At 35.9% G+C, this 15,256-nt stretch overlaps 2 protein-coding genes and 1 pseudogene across 9 annotated transcripts in view; 2 read left to right on the forward strand and 1 right to left on the reverse strand.

Annotated features, from left to right (window-relative positions):
* Window positions 1-260: 260 nt before the first annotated feature.
* Window positions 261-15,256, forward strand: part of LOC125836845 (putative pentatricopeptide repeat-containing protein At1g74580) — a 127,646-nt gene continuing 112,650 nt past the window's right edge. For 2 of the 8 annotated variants that reach the window (XM_049516001.1, XM_049516006.1), the window contains exon 1: window positions 261-2,562. In XM_049516001.1, coding sequence (XP_049371958.1) covers window positions 286-2,562 — 2,277 coding nt within the window. In that variant the 5' untranslated portion in view covers window positions 261-285. Of the gene's footprint in view, window positions 2,563-5,632; window positions 5,694-5,954; window positions 6,041-11,911; window positions 12,371-15,256 lie in introns of those variants that run through there. The other 6 variants (XM_049515999.1, XM_049516004.1, XM_049516005.1 and 3 more) reach the window with 6 other exon arrangements.
* Window positions 6,942-10,272, forward strand: LOC125836848 (pentatricopeptide repeat-containing protein At1g74630-like; annotated as a pseudogene).
* LOC125836847 (glutathione S-transferase U9-like) overlaps window positions 13,857-15,256 on the reverse strand; it is a 60,037-nt gene continuing 58,637 nt past the window's right edge. Inside the window, exon 2 of the mRNA XM_049516008.1 lies at window positions 13,857-14,195. Coding sequence (XP_049371965.1) covers window positions 13,857-14,195 — 339 coding nt within the window. The remainder of the gene's footprint in view (window positions 14,196-15,256) is intronic.

The following is a 15,256-nucleotide window of genomic DNA, read 5'->3' on the forward strand; positions in this document are numbered from 1 at the left end:
AATACATGAGTAAAACTCCAGTGACGGGCACTTGGTTGAGCCGCCAACATTTTTCGTCGGCCGCCCTCTTTCTCTGTTGTCACCGAACCAAACCCAGTCAACGACTCAGGTAATACTATTCTACCATTTACATTTTTCTTATTTGTCCTTTCCCTGCCTGTAGGGTTTCATGTTAGTGATAAGAAGGTACAAAAGAGTTGAATTGGTTTTCATGGGAGTATTGATTGAGTTACTCAGAGATCTGATTGAGCAGCATTTCACCTTTACTGATTTGGTATTAAGAAAATGAGTGCTGTTGTACTTCCTAAACATGTTGCCGCTGTATTAAAATGTCAAAAGAACCCATTAAGGGCACTAGAAATATTCAATTCAGTGAAAAAGGAACATGGGTTTAGCCATAATTTGTTTACATACAAATGTATTGTTGAAAAGCTTAGTTATTATGGAGAGTTCAAGGCAATGGAAGGTGTCATTGAAGAAGCCAGGAAGAATATTGATAATAGGTTGTTAGAAGGGATGTACATTACTGCTATTAGAGGTTATGGAAAGAAGGGGAAAGTTCAACAGGCGGTAGATGTGTTTGAGAAGATGGATTTTTTCAATTGTAACCCATCTGTTCATTCGTTTAACACAATCATGAATATATTGGCTGAACATGGTTATTTTAAACAAGCCCATAAAGTTTATATGAAAATGCTGGAAAATGGTATTTCTCCTGATGTATATACCTTTACTATTAGGATAAAGTCATTTTGTAGGACAAATCGGCCTCAGGTTGCTTTAAGGCTTTTGAATAACATGATTGATCAAGGATGTGAATTTAATGCAGTTGCATGCTGTACAGTAATTGCTGGATTTTATGAAGTGAATTGTCGAGTTGAGGCTTGTGAATTGTTTGATGAAATGCTTAGGCTCAGAATAACTCCTACTATTACTACGTTTAATAAGCTTATATGTACACTTTGTAAGAAGGGGGACGTCCAAGAAAGTGAAAGGCTTCTTAACAAGATTATGAAAAGGGGGGTGTTTCCAAATTTGTTTACATGTAATCTCTTAATACAAGGTCTTTCTGTAAACGGCCAACTACATGAAGCTGCTAGGATGTTGGAAGCTTTGAGGAAAGAAGGTTTAAATGCTGATGTAGTCACTTATAACACTCTCATATGTGGTTTATGCAAACACTCAAAGGTTGCTGAAGCTGAGTCTTACTTGCATAAAATGGTGAACCGCGGGTTCGATCCTGATGCATTCACCTATAACACAATCATTGGTGCATATTGCAAATTGGGTATGATAGAGAAAGCTGACAGAATCCTTAATAATGCAGTTTTTAAAGGTTTTGTTCCCGATGTATTTACTTTCTGCTCCCTTGTTTACGGATTTTGCCAGGATGGTGACTTCAACAGAGCCAAGAGTTTATTTAATGAAGCCATAGGTAAAGGTATGGAGTCTAATATAATCCTCTATAACACCTTAATTAAGGGAATGTGTCAGCAGGGACTTATCTTAGAAGCATTGAGATTGATTACTGAAATGCCTGAGAAAAGTTGCAGGCCTAATACATGGACATATAATCTGATCATCAATGGGTTGTGCAAGATGGGTTGTGTATCTGATGCTAGTAATATCCTGAATGATGCTGTGACCAAAGGGATCCTTCCTGATATTTTTACCTTCAACACCTTGATTGATGGTTATTGCAAACAGTCAAAATTGGCTGATGCAATCGAGATTCTAAATACAATGTGGCATCATGATGTTGTTCCAGATGTGATAACCTATAACACAATGTTGAATGGACTTTGCAAGCTTAAAACTTCTGATGATGTGATGGAAACCTTCAAAGTCATGGTGGAAAAAGGGTGTGTCCCAAATATAATCACATATAATATACTCATTGAGAGCCTCTGTAAATCTAGAAAGCTTATGAAAGCTTTAGAATTACTTGAGGATATTCAAAGCAGGGGTCTTATTCCTGATACAGTGAGTTTTGGCACTCTGATAAATGGGTTTTGTGAGAATGAGGATTTGGATGGAGCTTATGAGCTATTCAAAAGAATGAAAAGGCAATATAAATATTCTCATACTACTGCAACATACAATATATTAATCAGTGCATTTGCTAAAAAGCTGAAAATGGACATGGCAAAGAAGCTTTTTCTTGAGATGAATGAATGTGGCTGTCCTCCTGACAACTACACATACCGTTGTATGATAGATGGTTTCTGCAAGGTCGACAACACTGAATTTGGATACAAGTTTTTGCTTGAAAACTTTTCGAAAGAATTTCTTCCATCAAAAGAAACAGTGGGACGTGTGATCAATTGCCTATGTGTGAAGAACAGGTTACTCGATGCAGTTGGTATCATTCATCTCATGGTGCATAAGGGTGTTGTCCCTGATGTGGTCCACACAATTTTTGAAGTAGATAAAAAGGATGTGGCGGCTCCTAAGATTGTTGTGGAAGACTTGCTGAAGAAGAATCATATCACCTATTATGCCTATGAACTTTTATACGATGGGATAAGAGACAAAAAGATTTTGAAGAAATTATCAATGAAGGTTTGTCCTATTTAAAGAATTACTGTTTTCTCAAATACTAGAGTGCACATAAGCATTGCAGACTAAAGAGACTTTTGCTTGGATACAAATGTTTGTATTAATAATGTACAAATAATTTAGGCCATTAGTAATGAATTGGTAACAGCTAATGGTAAATGGACCGTTTACAAGTAAAATTTCAACAGGTTAGGGTGTTTTTTGGGTAAGATTGCTAGTTGTTTGGTAAATGAATATTCTTTCGATACTCTTACTGTTTCCTTTTTCTTTTGTGGTTAAAATGTTAGTGAAGTGTGTTTGTGATTTCTTGAAGAAAAAAGCGACACATTTGTTTTCAAAGACCTGATTAAGTGGTTATCGTTGAAAGTTGGATATATGAAAAATTAGGGGAATAAACTAATCTCGCTGATAATCTTGTCTGATGAGATGGTGTACTTCTGATGAAGGAAAATTATTGATAAATTCCTAATTGACTAACACCCTGTCCAATCTTTTGAAAATACACACTTCTTCTATTCTACCATTCCACCAGGTGAACTTGCTTCCTGTAGTTTTTAATTCTGAAAGAGCACAATTACTGATGCAACTAGCAAAATCTATTGCCTCGTGTTGAGTGAAATCCAAACCACCTAGCTTCTCTTCTTCATTGAGGATCACATTAAAGTCCCCTCCTATTACCCAAGGTAAAAGATTTCCTTGAGTTAATTCTTCCAGTTGTTCCCATAGTTCCAACCTCTCCAATGTATTGCACCTTGCATACACTGCTGTAATGAGTAACAATTTATTGTCATTGCTGAATTTCATTGTGATCTGTTGATACGAATCAATAATCATCTGTCCTTCCCATCTATCCGTCCAAAAAATTAATATTTTGTTCGAACAGTTTGTCAAAGCATTGCTCATTCCTAACCTGCCTTTGTATTGATCTAACTCTACTGGATCCATAAAAGCTATGCATGAATAACAATGTCTTCTATTAAGTTTTATTAACCGCTCAAATGAATTTTGAGAATTAACGGATCTAATATTCCAAAACAACGTTTTTGTATGCATTGATCACAACTTGTAGATTTATCTTTACTTCTCCTTGTTTGAACTTGTAGATGAAGTATAGATCTTTTTTTTCTGGCCCTGCTCTTCAAGCTACTGGTGTGTCTGGGAGATAAATCTCCAGCTATACTTAAATGTTGTATGCTTTCCTCCAAATCCTCATCCTCCTCTGCATTTCTTCTATTTTGAATTTGTTCCTCTGACTCCTCTATCAGATTTGGCGCTCATCTCATTACTCTCTTTTTGAGTTGTAATAAACTCTTGATCTCCATCAACTCTTGTCGAGATACTGTGATCAACCCTCTGAGCTGATTCCACACTATTCACCTCAATGGGAGTATTTTCTAGTTCTCTTCTCTTGTCATCGCTCGGCAATCTTTGTGTATTCACTTTTCCACGCGATTGGTCTGGCTTTTTCATGTTACTACCTTTCTCATTACTTGCTTCACTTTTCCACGCGAGGACTCTGCTTATTAATAACTAAAGTATAATGGCTCTGAACAATATTACAAACATAAATTAGATTTTTGCTTGATACAGATGGTCTATTCACTTCCAGAGCCTCTGTGAATGTTGTTCAAGTTATTTTAACATGCTAGTCTTGTTAATTAGGTAGCAGATGCAAATGAAAATAGTGTGAAGCTGACAAATTAACGTTACAGCATTGTCGATAGTAATAGATTGATAAGCTGTACATTTTATGACTGAAAGACATAAACGTCTCTTCTTTAAACTGCATAGTGTCAGGAAAGGAGGATTACAACAAAAGTGTGTCATGGGTTATAATCTTATGCTCTGCAAAATGTTCTTGTTTGTATGCCCAAGGTCACTGCTGTTAATGTTCCTTCCATTCGTATTGAGGAATTGAATGACACTTTACTGTGCAATAGGAGGTCTGGACCAGGAACAATAAAAAGCAAGTGCCTCAAGATTAATCCACCCCTCCAATTGAATGACACTTTCTGGTTTGACTTTTTTTATTCTTGTTTTATGACTGCAGTTGTGAATCCACCCCTCCATCTTGTCTTGTCAAGGGTAAGCTACCCAGTTTGTCAGTGCCTCAAGATAACATAAGCTGATCTATAATGATGTATCATTATTGTAGGTTGTGAAATTCTTAAATGGAATTTCCTAATCAGTTTCTGTATGCTTCTCTTCGAAATCAAGCATAGCTATCATTTTGCATCTTGGTTTTTTCCTTCTCCATTTCTTTTGAAGTTTGTCCAAAGGTTGTGCTTTGTTTTGATGCTTCTTATTTGTTTTTTTCTTTTTCTAGGATGCATCTGTTAATGCCTTTTCTTTATGCCCCTCTGCATTAGATTATGTATATAAATTCGTTAATAGGTTTAGAGCACTAATTTCTTTATAGGAGTAATACTTTCAGAACAAATGAATCAGGTGAGGGAGGGTGGAATGCCCCTATAGTTGCAGTTCTCAGGCTGCAGAGAAGTGCTTGCTAAGCCTATTATTATTGCTGTACTCCCCACCTAGACTGGTCCACTTCCTAGTTGGTTTTGAAAGATCTTATAGCTGGGGGGAAATGAACCTAGATCTTTCCTACTTTGCACCTTTATAATTCTTGTTTAATAGAAGGCTCAACAGCTAGCTCTGTGATACCTGCTGGCCTAAGATCGACATAGATATTAAATGGACAATACAATTGCGAAGCTTTTGAACTAGTCTTTCTCGAATAATTCTTATTCTTGCAGAATTAGAAGCTAAAAATCTGGGGTTCTGCTGCATATTATCCATTGGCTAAAATATGTTTGACTGCTAGAACAGATTACCGAGGACATGACCTTAAATAGGAAGGTGTAGAGGACACATATTAGGGTAGAAGGTTAACATGTAGTGTAGTGTTGTCTTGCCCAGGGTGGTTGGTACTGCAGTTCTTATTTTTTATGTCCGTCATTATTTATTATTGTTTTCAATAATCTATCCTAGTATGTTGTTTATTGTGTTGCGGTTAGTGCACTATTTTGTTGTTGCTTGTAACTAGCTATATTTTCTTCTTTGTATCTAGAATTGCTGCATTTGAGCCGAGGGTCTTTTGGAAACAACCTTTCTACCTTCACGAGGTAGTGGTAAGGTCTACGTACATTTTACCCTCCTAGACCCCACTTGTAGGATTTCACTAGGTATGTTGTTGTTGTTTGACTGCTAGAATATTAAACGTCAGAGTTGGAAATTTTCATATAGAATTGGATCTCACCACATTTACAAATGCTACCAAGTACCAACAAATATGTTTGATAGTTTAGATTGGTCCAAAGGGCGGGTCACAGATGGATTTCTCGGTTATCAGAAAAAAAAAAATATGTTTGATATTTTATGTATTATTGTAGGTATTGCCTGCTAAGAAGGGACACTCAGGGAATCCACTACTTTCTGCTGTGGCTGCTGTAACTCATCGAAGAGCCATGTTCCATGGTAAATGTGTGCCTCATCAAAGTCATTTTTCTGGAGCTTCTTTAATAGATCCTTGTGAATTTTGAGGTCTTTAGGTTAAGATCCCTTATCACTTACATCCATCTTGTGAGTCAAGATATGTTATCTGCAATAGGTAGTCTTTTTAACAAAAGCTTATTGGTTAATGAGGAGGACCAACATGTAAAGAGCTAGGCGAAATTTCTGTTCCCGAATGAGGGAAGTGGAAAGACAGTTAGGGAGAGGGCTATACTTCTTTTTAGAATCGTCGAAATTTTATGGCAAACCCTTTTCTTCTCAGTTTCTTTAGAACCAAACAAGAAAAGAGTATAAGATCACATTGCCCCCAAGGTCTAGCTCGAGTGGCAAAAGGTGGAGGATTTGTGGCTTAGGTCGCAGGTTCATGCCCCACACCACACAAAGCGAAGCCTGGTATTTAAGTGGAGAAGGGTAGAGGGGCGGGCCCATTATCCACCGAGTTTAGAAGCCTGTGATTGGTCCAAAGGGCGGGTCACAGACGGATTTCTCTGTTATTAAAAATAAAAAAGTATAAGATCAGACTAAAGTAGATTTCACTTGTATGATTCAATTTGACTTTTCTATCCGGATCGGAACTGGACATAGATGTCTTTGTTTGGATGAAATAAAGCATAATTTAGAGAAAAAAAGGCAATTGTGACTCCAAATATCATTGAGAGCAGATAACAAAGCTGCAGGTTGTTTGTTCTGTTCTTGCTGCTTTCTTGACTGGTCTACTCAACCCAGTTGAGTCCTGCAAGGATTTGTCCAACTCAGTCTGGTGGTTGATTGGCCGATACTGATCCTTATTCTGGCATTGTAGGTTCTCCAAAGAGGTCAAAAGCAGCTATGAAAGCCCTCGGGGAGACCAAAAGGGGTGAGCAACTATGTTGAAGTCCCTGGTGCTGCTCTGCCCCAAGCAGAAGATCATTGAGATTGGTGCAGATCACCTTTCAGGTGTCTGCAAAAGATATTTGAGCTATAATCCTATGATGGTCGTCAAATCAAGTCCTCAACGCTTTATTGATGAAGGGTCAGTGGCTTAAAGACATCTAGGTTCTACCACTTTGAGTCCATCCTAAGAAAAGAGAGTTGCATAGGAATAACATTGTAAGACTTGGTACATTTTAAATCTCAAAAATGAATATTTTGGTGATATGGCTCAAAATGATTCTTTGTGAAACTTTTAAGGAACCCTGTCTCTATCATTGATGTTTTAGACTCATTATAAACATAGGATCATAGAATCATAGATGTAGGTAGTACTTTGTAATTATGGGGCAGCTACAACTCTTGTAAGATTCGGATTCTAACATATATAGAAAAAGTTACCAGTTTAAAAAAAAAAAGTTGGGCTAGCAATATGTACAGTTTCACAATTTTCAGAGTCCATTTTGGATATTTAGGGGCCAATTTACAAGAATTAGACAAATTTATTGTCATCAAAATTAATAACTGCAATCACGAAACAAATATAAAGAAAAATGATTTTCTTAATCAAACTTGTGAGTACGACTCAGTGTATCCCCTGATTCTTGTCTTTAATTAATAGATAAGAGATGCACTATACTTGTGTAACTTTGCAGGGATATTATGAGCTAATAAGTAGTCTAGTTGATCTTTAGGGGATTAAAATAATTGAGGTGACCCATGTAATTGAAAGTATAGATAATAATAGTATATATGGAAGTGAAATATGTCTAATTATGTAGTATTCCTATTATATTTCCTTGAAAAGGCATTTCGAATATCCCGTAGATTCTTGGATATCTATTAAGAGATCAAGATATGTCGGACTGTTCTTCATAATCAAATACTTCAAGAAAATCACACATCATTTCATGGAGATCAAGTCCAAATCATCTTAGTTCGAGAAATACGCCAGTAAAAACCCTCGAAGAATAAAAAAGATCTTGCAAACAATAATATAAAGTTAAAAGTTCATGTTATAAGAAAACTGTTTTTTTGCCTATAAATGAGGAAAGTCATTTTTCTCCAACTATTTGATAAAACATCAAAAAATAACTTGGTCATGAAAAATGTAAGAAACTTTAGGAATCCAATGGCCATAAGGCTTATTATAGAGAGCAAAATACATGACTAGAGATAGAGATGGACATAAACACAAGGCTTAACTGATTGGAGCTTTGAAGAACTGGGTTTCAGCTGCATTGTCAAGCTATGACTTGTGGTCTTGATACCCATCTCTTTGTTGGGACTACAATGATTAGTATGTATGCGGAATGTGGGTTTGTTGAGTTTGCTTGGAAGGTGTTTGTTCAAATACCTCAACCAAATGTTGTGGCGTGGAATTTGGTACTTATAGCATATTTTCGAGGGAGTGATGTGAGTGGTGCAGATAAAGTGTTTGGTTTATTGCCGTTTAGGAACTTGACTACTTGGAATGTGATGCTGGCAGGGTATACTAAAGCCGGAGAGCTTGAGCATGCAGAGGGGCTGTTCTTGCAGATGCCAAGTAGAGATGATATTTCCTGGAGTACTATGATTGTTGGATTTTCTCATAATGGTTGCTTTGATGAGGCGCTTGGGGTTTTCAGGGAGTTGATTGGGAGTGGAAGTAAGTCGAATGAAGTGAGCTTGACGGTTGCTTTATCTGCGTGTGCTCAAGCTGGGGCGTTTAAGTTTGGGATGGTATTGCATGCATTTATAGAGAAAGTGGGGTTGGTTTGGATAAGTTCTGTGAACAATGCACTTTTTGATACTTACTCCAAGTGTGGCAATGTGTTGATGGCTCGTCTTGTCTTTGAGAGAATGCTTGGGAAGAAAACCATTGTTTCTTGGACTTCTATGTTTGCAGGGCTTGCAATGCAAGGATATGGTGAAGAGGTGATAAACTATTTTCATGAGATGGAAGAATCTGGGACCAGACCTGATGGGGTCACTTTTATTTCGGTACTTTATGATGCATGTAGTCATGCTGATTTAGTTGAACAAGGTCATGAGCTATTCAGTAAAATGACAGAAACTTATGACATTGAACCAACTATTGAGCATTATGGTTGTATGGTTGATTTGTATGGTAGGGCTGGTCAGCTTCGTAAGGCATATAATTTTGTGGTTCAAATGCCAGTACCACCCAATGCCGTTATCTGGCGAACACTTCTTGGGGCTTGCAGTTTTTTTGGCGACATTGAAATGGCTGAGCAAGTTAATAAAAGACTCTCTGAGCTGGATCCAGACAATTGTGGTGACCATGTTTTGCTGTCCAGCATTTATGCATTTGCTGGGAAATGGAAGGATGTTGCCATGGTGAGGAGATCAATGGCTGAGAAAAATATGAAGAAAATACCAGGTTGGAGCATGATTGAAATAGACAAGGTCATGTACAGTTTTGTAGCAGGTGATAAACGAAATGAGATTACTGAAGAGGCTTATAATAAGCTAAGTGAGATACTGTTAAAACTTAAAGTAAAAGGTGGTTATATTCCAGAGGTAGGCAGTGTTTTACATGATATAGAAGAGGAAGAAAAGGAAGATACCATGTCTAAGCACAGCGAGAAACTTGCTGTTGCTTTTGGTATGGCAAGGTTATGTAAGGGAAGCACCATATGAATTGTAAAGAATTTGAGGGTGTGCAAAGATTGTCATAGTTTTATGAAGTTGATATCTAAAGTCTATGGATTAGAGATTGTGGTTAGAGACAGAAGTAGGTTTCATTCTTTTAAAGAAGGTTCTTGCTCTTGCAAAGATTATCGGTGAGGGATGATTTATGGTCCAATCAAATTGGCAATGCTCTCATTTTCAGGATAAACATGTTGACTGCAAACAGAAGACCCACATTTTGGATGACATGGAATCCTCCATGCTTGCCATCGAAATGAAAGAAAATGGAAAAGAAGTAGTCAAACATGTCTGTCAACTAATAGACTTGGAAAAGGCTACTGCATCAAGCTCCTTACAGATCTTCAGGTCTGTGATATGAGGACTTTGCTTATTTAATAACTAAAGCATAATGCCCTGAACAATATTGCAAACATAAATTTGACTTTTGCTTGATACAGAAGGTCTGTTCACTTCCAGAGCCTCTGGGAATGTTGTTCAAGTTATTTTAACATGCTAGTCTTTTTAATTAGGAAGCAGATGCAAATGAAAATAGTGTGAGGCCGACAAATTAACCTTACAGCATTGTCAATACTAATAGATTGGTAAGCCTTACATTTTATGACTGAAAGAAATAAATGTTTCTTCTTTAAACTGCAAAGTGTCAGGAAAAGAGGATTACAACAAAAGTGTGTCATGGGTTATAATCTTCTGTTCTGCAAAATGTTCTTGTTTGTATGCCCCAGGTCACTGCTGTTAATGTTCCTTCCATTCTTATTGATGAATTGAATGACACTGTACTGTGCAATAGGAGGCCTGGACCAGGAACAATAAAAACCATAGTTGAGAGACTGTCCATAGGTACAATTTTATGAAAAATTAATTAAAGACAAAGCAAGTGCATTTTACTTTCTTTTATCTTTTACCATAATATGAAGACCAGAGTTGGAAATTCTTGCCCTTTCTTCTGATTTGACTTTTTTTATTCTTGTTTATGACTCATGAACAATATGACTGCAGTTATGAATCCACCCTTCATCTTGTCTTGTCAAGGGTAAGTTACCCAGTTTGTCAGTGCCTGAAGACTAACATAAGCTGATCTATAATGATGTATCATTGTTGTAGGTTGTGCAATCTTAAATGCAATATCCTAATCGGTTTCTGTGCTTCTCTTCGAAATCAAGCATAGCTATCATTTTGCATCTTGGTTTTCCTTCTCCATTTTCTTTTGAAGTTTGTCCAAAAGTTGTGCTTTGTTTTGATGCTAATTCTTTGTTTTTTTTCTGTTTCTACGATGCATCTGTTAATGCCTTTTCTTTATGCCCCTCTGCATTAGATTATGTATAAAAATTCACTAATAGGTTTAGCGCACTAATTTCTTTATATGATTACTCTTCCTAATACTTTCAAAACAAATGAATCAGCTGAGGGAGGGTGGAATGATGCTATAGTAGCAGTTCTCAGGCTGCCAAGAAGTGCTTGCTAAGCCTATTATTATTACTGTACTCCCCACCTAGACTGGTCCACCTCCTATTGGTTTTGAAAGATCTTATAGCAGGGGGAAAAATGAACCTAGATCTTTCCTACTTTGCACCTTCATAATTCTTGTTTAATAGAAGGCTCAACAGCTAGCTCTGTGATACCTGCTTGGCCTAAGATCGACATAGATGTTAAATGGACAACACAATTGCAAAGCTTTTGAACTAGTCTTTCTCGAATAATTTCTTATTCTTGCAGAATTAGATGCTAAAATCTGGGGTTCTGCTGCATATTATCCATTGGCTAAAATTTATATGTTTGATTGCTAGAACAAATTACCAAGGATATGACCTTTTAGCTAGGAAGGTGTGGAGGACACGTATTAGTGTAGAAGGTTAATATGTAGTGTAGTGTTGTCTTGTCTTGGGTGGTTGGTACTGTAGTTCTTATTTTTTTTATCCATCATTATTTATTATTGTTTTCAATAATCTATCCTAGTATGTTGTTTATTATGTTGTGGGTATTGCACTATTTTGTTGTTGCTTGTAACTGGCTATATTTTCTTCTTTGTATCTAGAATTGCTACATTTGAGCCGAGGGTCTTCTGGACACAGCCTTTCTACCTCCACGAGGTAGTGGTAAGGTCTACGTACATTCTACTTTCCCAGACCCCACTTGTAGGATTTCACTAGATATGTTATTGTTTGACTGCTAGTACATCAAACTTCAGAGTTGGAAATTTTCATATAGAATTGGATTTCACCACATTTGCAAATGCTACGAACAAATATGTTTGATATTTTATGTAACATTGTAGGTATTGTCTGCTAAGAAGGGACACTCAGGGAATCCACTACTTTCTTCTGTGGCTGCTGTAACTCATCGAAGAGCCATGTTCCAAGGTAATTGTGTGCTCCATCAAGTCATTTTTCTGGAGCTTGCTTAATAGATCCTTGTGACTTTTGAGGTCTTTAGGTTAAGATCCCTTATCACTTGCATCCATCTTGTGAGTCAAGAGATATTATCTGTAATAGGTAGTCTTTGTAGCAAAAGCTTATCGGTTAGTGAGGAGGACCAACATGCAAAGAGCCAGGCGAAATTTCTGTGCCCGAATGAGGGAAGTGGAAAGACAGTTAGGGAGAGGGATATACTTCTTTTTAGAATCGTCGAAATTTTATGGCAAACCCTTTTCTTCTCAATTTCTTTAGAACCAAACAAGAAAATAATAGAAGATCAGACTAAAGGAGATTTCACTGATATGATTCAATTTGACTTTTCGATCTGTATCAGAATTGGACATAGATGTCTTTGTTTGGATGAAATAAAGCATATTTTAGAGAAGAAAATGCAATTGTGACTCCAAATATCATTGAGAGCAGATTACAAAGCTGCAGGTTGTTTGTTGTATTCTTGCTGCTTTCTTGACTGGTCTACTCGACCCAGTAAAGTCCTGCAAAGATTTGTCCAATTCAGTCTGGTGGTTGATTGGCCAATACTGATCCTTACTCTGGCATTGTAGGTTCTCCAAAGAGGTCAAAAGCAGCTATGAAAGCCCTCCGGGAGACCATAAGGGGTGAGCAACTATGTTGAAGTCCCTGGTGCTGCTCTGCCCCAAGAGGAAGATCATTGAGATTGGTGCAGATCACCTTTCAGGTTTCTGCAAAAGATATTTGAGCTATAATCCTATGATGGTTGTCGAATCAAGTCCTCAATACTTTATTGATGAAGGGTCAGTGGCTTACATGACCTTTCCGTTGATTTTGAGCAATATACAAAAACATCTAGGTTCTACCACTTTGAGTCCATCCTAAGAAAAGAGAGTTGCGTAGGAATAACATTGTAAGACTTGATACATTTTAAATCTCAAAAATGAATATTTTGGTGATATGGCTCCAAATGATTTCTTTGTGAAACCTTTAATGAACCCTCCATAGGAAGTTGGGGTAGCAATATGTACAGTTTGACAATTTTCAGAGTCCATTTTGGACATTTAGGGGCCAATTTACAAGAATTAGACAAAATTTATCGGTTCGAAAATTAATTACTGCAATCACAACAAATATAAAGAAAAAAAATTTTCTTAATTAAACTTGTGAGTACAACTTAGTGTATCCCTGATTCTTGTCTCATTAATAGATAAGAGATGCACTATACTTGTGTAACTTTGCAGGGATATTATGAGGTAATAAGTAGTCTAGTTGATCTTTAGGGGCTTGAAATAATTGAGGTCGCCCATATAATTGAAAGTATAGATAATAATAGTATATATGGAAGTAAAGTATGTCTAATTATGTTGTTTTCCTATTATATTTTCTTGAAAAGACATTTTGAATATCCCATAAATTCTTGACATATCTATTAAGAGATCAAGATATGTCAGACTGTTCTTCATAATCAAATACTTCAAGAAGATCACACATCCTTTCATGGAGATCAAGTCCAAATCATCTTAGTTTGAGAAATATACCACTAAAAACCCTTGAATCATGGAGAAATCTTAAGGGAGAAAAATCAAACAGATGTTGCTACAATAATATAAAGTCAAAAGTTTATATTACAAGAAAACTAATTTTTGCCTATAAATGATGAAAGTCATTTTTCTCCAGCTATTTGATGAAACATAAAAAATAACTTGGTCATGAGAAATATAAGAAACCTTGGGAATCCAATGGCCATAAGGCTTATTATAGAGAGCAAAATACATGACTAGAGATAGTGATGGACATAAACACAAGGCTTAACTGATTGGAGCTTTGAAGACCTTATTTTTTGAGAAATAGAAGAAATGAAACCACCTTGTCATGAGAGGGAGTGATTCCTTTAACTATAGGTAACTCAATTAGAGTAGTGACCCATGAGTATAACAATGGTGTCTTCTCTGCTTCCAATAACTTGAAACCAAATACTTCATCTTGTACTTTGTATGCCCCTAATGTAATAACAATCATAATATCCAGCATACCTATGTTGTTTATATTACTTGTTATCCCCAGTGAGGAGCTGTTAATTCCATCTTCCAGCACACTCAATTTCGCGTAATATTCCTCTAATGCTTTGTCTTGTTCTTCCCCTCTGAACACCTTCAGCATGCAATCATACACCTGCGCGCACATATAACCATATCTCAAATAATTAGACAATCGAAAAATATATGAGATGTGTTTTATCATATTTTAATGCACTATTTCTTATCTATTTTGCTACAAACGCATTTTTGAAACAAAAAAATGTAATAGTAAGGACATGTTTGAACATAGAACATAACCAAGATAACCTCTTCACTAAACAATATTTGTATTGCCTTCTCTCTAACATGAGTTGCTCCAAAATAAAATAAAAAATGGTTCAATTTTCCTTCAACTATGCAAAATAAGACAGTTTGTCCTCCATCTAAAAGTTAGTACTCTTAATTGTGAAAGACTTGAACAAAAACTTGTATTGGAGACCATGAGGTTAATTAGACTATTTCGAATAATATTTTTTTTAATAGAATGTACATTTTATGTTTTATTATATAAAGTTATTACGTCTATCAGGGCTATCTCAATAAGTTTGGGGGTCTAAAGTCAAACTTCATAGAGAGACCTTATTTTTTTTTTGAGAATTGGTAAACATTCATAGAGAGACCTTATTTTTGTAGTTGTTATATATAGATTGAATTATAACATACTCAAAGTAATCCTACAAGTGAAGTCTTGAGAAGATAAATTGTACATAGACCTTACAAAGTAAGAACGTAAGTAATTAAATTTTTTAATAAAAAATATATATAATGTTTGAACAAAAACAATTCACTCAAAAAATTTAAAAAGTTTATATAATGATATTGAAATGGTTGCGTTGAATTTAATATGTTGATATAACAATATTAAAATAATATTGATTTGTTGCGGTACTTGAAATTTAAAGAATACACCAAAAATATATATATATTTTTTTTATAAATACACAAGAATAGATTTTATCTAATGCAAAATTTGACTGTTTGGTAGATTTTAAAATATTCAATAATGGTTGAATAAAAATAGAAAGGGGAATAAAAAAAAGATAAATGTATGAATAGTAATGCTGGTTCATTGTAATCACCAAGATATAAATAAGTCAACAAAATAAGTAGTCACGTAAGAAAGGATGCAACAATTAACTAAACACTATTCAATTT

This window comes from Solanum verrucosum, unplaced genomic scaffold (genome assembly GCF_900185275.1).
Source record: "Solanum verrucosum unplaced genomic scaffold, falcon-dt-bn FXZP01000269.1, whole genome shotgun sequence".
NCBI classification, from domain to species: Eukaryota; Viridiplantae; Streptophyta; class Magnoliopsida; order Solanales; family Solanaceae; genus Solanum; species Solanum verrucosum.